The sequence below is a fragment of the Tetrao urogallus genome, assembly GCF_951394365.1.
Source record: "Tetrao urogallus genome assembly, chromosome: 6".
NCBI classification, from domain to species: domain Eukaryota; kingdom Metazoa; phylum Chordata; class Aves; order Galliformes; family Phasianidae; genus Tetrao; species Tetrao urogallus.
The window spans coordinates 6,554,044-6,562,023 of NC_136819.1; the positions used below are offsets into that span (position 1 = coordinate 6,554,044).

General features: G+C 46.7%; 1 protein-coding gene across 1 annotated transcript; it reads left to right on the forward strand.

The window, feature by feature from the left end:
• Window positions 1-379: 379 nt before the first annotated feature.
• TMEM80 (transmembrane protein 80) lies at window positions 380-2,891 on the forward strand (the record flags this gene model as incomplete). Its single annotated transcript, XM_079537037.1, is given in 5 exon segments — window positions 380-408; window positions 977-1,067; window positions 1,071-1,185; window positions 1,289-1,381; window positions 2,686-2,891. Coding segments are annotated over 5 exon segments (534 nt in total).
• Window positions 2,892-7,980: the final 5,089 nt, after the last annotated feature.

The window sequence follows — 7,980 nt, forward strand, 5'->3', positions numbered from 1 at the left end:
GAATGGCCAAAACTTTCTGGATTCTTTGAGCCACGCTGCAGCTTTCCCATATAGCAGCGAACCCCAGGATGCCCTTCATGCTTTCTGTATTACATTCATAACGTGCTGCTGTGCCTCAGGAGTGATGCCCTCAGTGTGTGTGTACCTGCTATGTAGGAATTGTAGTTGCCCGTTGGGAGGGTGGCATCCTGAAGGCGTCTGTTGGGTATCTCATATAAACTTAAGCATTTAAATGGCTTTCGTGACCAAAGAGAGAGATGGGCTGGTAATTTAGTTTAACTGCTTGGTTATGAAGGTATTCTTCTAGGCTGACTCCAGGGGGAGCCCAGGTAATGAATTCAGAGCAGAGGCATAATTTTACCATGTTTTTCATCTTAGGATGGCTGCAGGTGAGAATATTCTGAGCCTGTAAGTTCTCCATATTTGTACATCGGTGTTTGCCATGTTCCCTGCCCTTCAGAGGCATTTTGAGGATGTGTTAAGGATTGTGGATATTTCAAATACCTTCAGCAGAGCCAGGTTGACAGAAATAACTGGAGCTAAATATCACCTCATACAACGCTTTGTTTTGTGAGCAGTGAATTAAGAAAATCTATGTCACAAATTTACATCTCAAAGTTGAGCTTGTGGCCTTTCTCAGACACATAACAAAGGCTGAGCTCAGCTCTCAGACTTTCCATCATGCAGGCAATAATAGGGCTTGTCTGCTTCACAGAGCCACGTATTTTCAAAAATGTGGAGGAATTAGGTATATCGGAGCATGCCAGCCCTCTGCCAGCTAACAGGTACAGAAATTGTCAGGGGAAATGCACGCATGCACACTCTCCCCTCATTTCCTTAGGCTAATGAATATCCCTCTACAACCAAAACTAAAATAAACCTGAAAAGAAACAAAAACCAAACGTGCAACAGCAAGCTGTTGTCCTAGCTCCTGGTGTTTGCAGTCTCCAGTTACTTTTTGAAACCTACCCCATAGGCCAGGCATAGTTGAATCATTTAGTATAAGGAGGCACAGAGAATATTCTGAGGTTACTAGAAACTGGTTATTTTATGAGATGGAGCCCAGCTAACTCCTTAACAACAGTTACCAGCTCTCATCTGTTCCTTTACAGATTTTGTTTTATATAAATGGGTTTTATTACATCTTTTACTTCATGGTGACACTTGCGATGATTATTTATAAAAGTAAGTTGCAACCAGAAGTAAGCTGCTTGGTTATGAGGCATTTGTGTCTTGCTGGTATCCCTACTGTGTTCTTCTGGCTTATTTATGCTGTGCTATTCTACAGGTCAAGTTTTCAGTTATCCAGATGATTTTTTGGCTCCTGATCTTGCATTGATCTGCATCATGGCCATTCTGGAAGCGCTGCGGCTGTACTTGGGTATGTCATGCTATCACTGTGCCTTTTCAGGGGGAATAGAATCTTTAAGCATTCATCGTTCTGAAATAGAGTTGGGTGTGAGAACGTGTCAGTTTAGCAGACAAGCAGATTTTTGGAGGCTCATTCATTTATTTTATTAAACTTTATCTGGTCGACATATTTGCCTAGAGGGTCGTATAGAATTTGCTGTCATATGATGTATGATCTGTAATGCCATATGAAGACAATAGCTGGGCTGTCAGGCAGCAATGTAAGTGGGACAGCTGGATTGCTGCTACGCTGTTTACCATCAGTGCTGCTCATGAGAATGAACATGCTGAAACACAGAGATTTCCGTACAGTGAAGCAATACAGCTCCTTTCAGCTGCTCCAGAAATGTACAATGGTAACCAGGTGGCTGGAGCCTTGTGGAACAGGTAGTACTAAGGATGGCCCTAAGAAGCCCCTGGCTGCCACCGTGACTGCAGCTTTGCCCTTCACTTCTTCTAAAGACACATGTCACTTCTATCATCTTCATTTCAGTATGCCAAAACAATGAAGAGGGTCTGCTTGGAATCCTACTAATCTCTATCCAATGCTAGCTGAAGTCCTTTCTTTTAAGCAAGGTTTAAAATTACTATTAAAATTTGTGCTAAATATTCCTCAGATATTTACACAAGGCGGGTCTGTTGAACACAGCTGCGTTGCTGTAGGGCTGAATGCATAGCCTGCTGCCTTAAAGCTTTCTGCATTTATTTGCTTGGAGCCTGATGGATGAGTGAAAAGCAGGTTTGAAGTCTCATGTAATTAAACAGCAAAATCTACCAAGGCAAGCTCAGAAATAAGATGTAAGGAAAGAATAAGTGCAGCTTCTTCGCAACGTTAGGAACTTGAAGTAGGAATAGATTACTAGAGTATATAGAAGACTCAATTGTGTAAGATTTTAAAATCAGCATTGGATGTCCTTAAATGCTGTCACATTGCCACATTGGATGTGGGGCTGAGGATTGTTGGGTGGAAGTCTCATGCTTAGCCAAGGTCAGACTGAGCAATCAGAATGGTTGCGGCTTCAGGACTGCTTGTCTGTAGTAAGAAAAGGTAGGTTTTTTGACTTGGAATGTCAGCTGGTTTCTCTGCATTCAGATTAACTTCAGTCAGCAAGAAATGGGTTGTCCATTAATCTTTGGGTTTATTCTTAAATTTATTGACTGTGCCTTGATTCAGGGCAGTATTTCTACGTACCCTGAGCTGTTACAAATAGAGCCTTTTTTGAGTGTTGTCTCAATAAATCAAAGATTCATATCAGCTTTTTGTTTCCCTCCAAGGTTCAAAGGGTAACCTGACAGAAGAAGAGGCTCCATTAGGGCTCAGCCTTGTGATAACGGTCGGAAGCATGATTCTATCTGTATATTTCCTGACATGGCAAACTTACGTGCTCAAAGCAGATGTCATCATAAACACTGTTCTTCTCTTTATATACGGGCTCGAGTCAGTACTCCAGGTGTTGTCCATTGCTGCTTTTGTTGGCTAAGTCCTAACTGTGACACAGCACGTTTTCAACACGTTTCTTCTTTTAAAGAGAGTTTTTCTATTTCAAGGATTTAATTATTCTGCATATCAAAATTTTGTAATGCTTCCTCCTGTTTAAATGACATTCTGGCAGAGATCCCCCCGAGCAGGAGGTAAGATAGCCTTTCTACCAGCTGTGTTACACAGCTCATCAGTTAGCATTCCTCAGGGATTGATATTAAATATTAATTCCCAATACAGAATAGCAGCCAAAGCTGCATGCCATTGAGATTGCCTGAGTTTTCATGGCATAGAGCAACACCACATAAGCAAAGTGACAAGGAACTGAATGAGGCCAGCGTCGTATGGACTCGTTTCCTGCATACACGTATGTGTTTCAAGGCACAGTTTTGCTTTCTCACACATCTGCTCTCATTTCTTTTCAGCCCCCAGTGGTAATTTCCCTGCATTTAGTAGGGCAGTACTTGATTGGTCCCAGTGGGATTGGGTTGAACTGAGTTTTGCGCCTCGGAGAGCTGAGCCACAAGGTTTGGGCAGCTGCCTCTTACTGACATGGAGACCAAAGACAGTGGTGTGAGGGTCTGGTTGTTTAAACACAGCAGCCCAAAGATCAGCATGAACATTCACCATTCACCCTTCTGTCCTGTTTTAAAGTCCAAAAGAGGCTGTCAGACACATTTATATTTAGTCTTTAATGTCTTAAGTGCCACAATTCTGCAAAAATGACTACATTCCAATCCCTTTTATTAAATCAACTGTGTAATTTCCTGGGGTTTTTTTACTCTATCAAAAATATATAATAATGTAAAGCATGGGAGCTTGTGGTTTTTGGTTTTTGTTTGGTGTTGTTTTTTTTTTTTTTTTTTTTGTACAGGCAGGTTTTATATTCAGAATTTCTTATATTTATTTATTCAAATAAAGAATGTATTAGATCTAAGAAGTGTTTGAAGTACAGTGTTTTGTTCAAATACTAGGGCACAGCTACCTACACAAAAGGGCGAGACTGGATGTGTGCAAAAACCTTCTGTTCCTGCTGCTCTTTGTAGCTCTTTCTGCACTGAGGAAGAGTGTTTGAGGTTTGTGCTAATTGACACTAGCCAGGAGCAGGAAAAGACGGTGGTATAGGCCCAGTACCACCTTAGCTACATTGGTTTTTCCTTTGCAGTGATGGAAGAAGGGAACAAAATACGCCAGAGTTCCTGTAGAAGCACCCAGTTTCATCCTTCAACATAGCTGGGGGAGAGCTTGCAAGCCAGGTAATGCCAGCTTCTGGCTTCGTCATGCTGTCCAGCAGTCAAAACCAAAACACACACGGTGTCACAGATCTCCTCAGGCCAGATCCTCATCATATTCAAGCCAATGGCACAAACAACCCTCTGCTGATCAGCAGTAGCACGGCTGCACCCAGGAAAGCAGCAAAGCAGCAGAACTGGGTGCTAAGCAGCCAGGAAATTGAATGGCCAAATGTTTCTGGGCTTGTGCACAAATCAAATATCCACCCGTTCATTCTTCTGAATTTGCTTGGCATAATGGAATGCACTCATCACGTATTTGTTACAAAGACTGACAAACATACCTACCTAGATCTACCCTGCTAATGATGAACGCATTCCAAGCAGAAGCCCTTTCTGATGCATACAAATAAGAGAACAAATTTTTTCCTGGTATCTGTTTACGCCTGCCCTGTGCAGAGAGCTGGACACAGAAAGACTGACAGGTTTTAAAGGCAAATGCTGAATGGAATATTGTTTTTACCTGAATGGAGGTGGTAGAGTCACATGTGTCAACTTCAAGTTGCAGCCTCTGTGCTTTGCTTTCTGTGTGTGCCATGGTGCTCACTGCAGGCAAAATATAAAATCGTAGCAGTAGAGGGAGAAAAGTCATAACAAAGTCATTGATGACATTTGCCAGACGTAAGATTGGTGGAGCTTTTAATTACAAGGCCCAGCCCTTCTGAAACAGGATGAGCAAGTTGGATGGAAACAGCATAAAAAATTGCGAGGAAGCCACGTTTTGAGGAGCTCAGTTTGGGTGTTGTTTGCTCTGCAAGGAAGAAGTCTTTGTTCTCAAGCCATCATAGGGATGTCTGCCGCCAACCTGATTTAAAAGGCTGATCCCAAGGAGCACGTTGGCCTCCTGGGATGTCACACTCAGATGCTGTGAGTGATAGGGCTGTATTGGTCCAAAGCTCTGTGGGATCTGAGCAAAGGAGTCCAGAGTGCAGGCAGCAGTGCAGCAGGGTAATTCCCCATCTGGTGATTGCTCTGACCAGGACCAGGTGTTGCAGGGAAGATGTAAGAAGCTCATTTGTGGTTTTCTTCCCTTCCCAGAAGAAAAGTTCCCTCCTCTGCTCAGCAGTTAGAGATCTCCTACAGGGCACAGCACTTTGCCTATCTTTGTAATGACCGTGGAGCCGAAACTGCCAGATAATGAGGTGCCTTAGCATGAAACAGCTTCTGCAAGTAAATCCCTCCAACGAGCTGTTTGCACCCTGGGAGAGCGAGCCCAATCCAGCAGTCCCACAGCTGTAGCAGCGTACCAGGCCTTTTGCTTTGCACTGCTGCAGGAACTGGCAGCCCTTCCCCTCCTCGGTGCTGTGACATTTTCCAGTATGGCCATCAGCTCGATGAGCTAATCCCATCCATTTCATAAATGCTTAAAAACTAAGTCAGACGAAACGAGGCGCCCTTTGCAAGCAGCAGTCTGCCCACAGGAGGCCTCTGAGCTCCAAACCACACCATTAGACACTAAAGCACAGTTCTGACATCCTTGCAGTGTGGTGGCAACCCAAGGGATGGATGGGCAGTGTGGAGCTCAGCTGACACCACGCTGCCTCCAAACCTTGCCTGATGCCAGCAAACCCTTCATTCCCCTCCTGAGCTACAGCAAATGCTTCGCCTTCCTTCTCCCAAAGGGAAGTTTAGAGATCACAGCCCCCTCCCCAGCAGGGTACCCCAGCAGGGCTCCTCTCCTCACCCTGCTCTGCTCTGGAGCCCTTAGGGAGGACGCATTGCCCTCTGTCCACGTCGGGGCATCTGTCCCAGATCTTTCAGCAGGCACCAGGGCGGTGAGAGCAGGCAGGAGCGAAGCTGGCAGAAAGCAACCCTCAGCAGCGTTGCTGCACAAAAGCTGCCTTGTTCCCCCCACTGGGCACAGCGTCCCCTCCCTCACCGGGATGGAAAACCCAGCTCAACGCTCTCCTTCATCACCCCCGCCTTCCTCTACCTCCCCCTGGGGTACGAAATGTTCTCAGGCGAGAAAAACCTGATGTTTAACACGTTCCCCCCCCCCTCGGTTTTCACTCAGCGAAGGCCCACTGCCCAGCTCCCTGGGGCCACCGGCTCCTAGTTATTCAGTAACCTGTTGCTCCGGGTCCCAGCTCCACCTCTCGCTGCCTCCACATCCCTCCCCTCCTCTCTCTTCTGCCAAGAAACCTCTGTCACCTGCTCGCAGACAACCGGGGCGAGTGGCACGGGGACGAAAGGGCAGCGCGGAGGTGGAGGCAACGAGACCCCAGATCGGGGCTCCAGGTGGTCTCTCTCCTCCATCCCTGGGGCACCAGTGAAGCAGAGGAGCTGGGCTGCCGGAGAATGGCAGCAGGATTGCGCTAGGAGGGCACGGCTATCTGGGACAGGAGCGAGAGGAGCCAAGGGGACCACTGGGGATACGAGGTGCTGCTCAGCATCGGTGAGTCTCTCCTTTTGAACCCTAAAACCACATATCCCCCCACCCCCCAGCCCTGGTCCTTCACGGGGGATTGAGTCACGGAGGGCTGTGATCAGAGGGGGCTGTTGCTGGGAGCACTGTAAGTGTGGAGTTTTATATCTATTTGGGTTTTTTAAGAGTGGGGAAAAAGTAATTTTTCCAGCATTACTTCTGGGTTTATTTGCCGTTCTTGTACGTCCCTGCCGGGCCAGCTCCAGTAGGTGGCACTTTCCTGGCAGCAAAATGTCCGTCCTGCACAGAACAGGGTCTTTTTTCTTGTTCCTAACAAAGTACGGAGAGCGTAGGATCAAGCAGCTGCTTGCTTGCAAAGCTCAGGAATTTGTGCTGTTTGGCACCAGGCTCCTCTGCAAGCTGCTGCTTTCGGTGACCTTGGCAAATTCTTTGCCTTGGTGCTGAGCCATCCCTGTGCACGACGGCTTTCTCTTCTATCACCAAGTTCGAGTGCAGCCCTCCTTCCCCTTTCACTCATTTGCTTGGAAAACACCAGTGCAAACTTCACTGAGAACAAGGCTTGGGGGTAACGATGTGACCAACGTTGCTATTTCTGAGCACGGAGAATAACTGTGAGACAAAACAATAGTAAAACATGGTGATTGCCCTGCTGTAATTAGGGCAACGGGGAGTAACGCTTGCATTGCTGGGCTGCTCTGAAATGCTGCATGAGGCACAGGTTTGTCATGCACAGCGGCTGTTTGTCCAGTAGCTCTCTGAGCGGCTTCTGCGGGGTCCATCCCTAAAAAAGGGCTTCTCTGAGTTGAAGGAATGGCAGCTGATACTCAGACCCTATCTGATGCCCCACAGGGAGACCCACACAGTACTTGTGAGTGCCACTCACAGCTGTGCATTCCCAGCTCTGTTCTATCCTGCGATCAATTTCTCAGTTGACGGGAGAAAAATCAGCCCTTAGCACACACACAGGGCAGACAGGATCGAATCCCTTTAAAATGCAGCTGGGGAGAGGGGGTTGGCATCCAATATGGGAACGCGTCTGTAAAGTGGCAAAGGTCCTCGCTTTGCCCTGGAGGAAAGCAAGGTTTAAATTGGTGCATGGGATAATGCAGGATGAGCGTGTTAAGTTCATAGGGACAGAAATCCAGAAGAGACCCCAATGGGCTGAAGGACTGAGGAGGTTTCAGTTCTTATAGACAAAGAAAGGAGCGAAACGGGAAATGTATGAGTTGGCTTGTGTGGGCTTGAGAAACATCCATATGAAATAAGTCCAGGAGCAAGGTGAGCACACGGGGGGAGCCATGGGGTGTTACACCCTGAGGGCTGGATCATAGAATCATAGAGCCATAGAATGACATGGTTGGAAGCGACCTTAAAGCCCATGTAGTTCCAAGGCCCTGCCGTGGGCTGGTTGC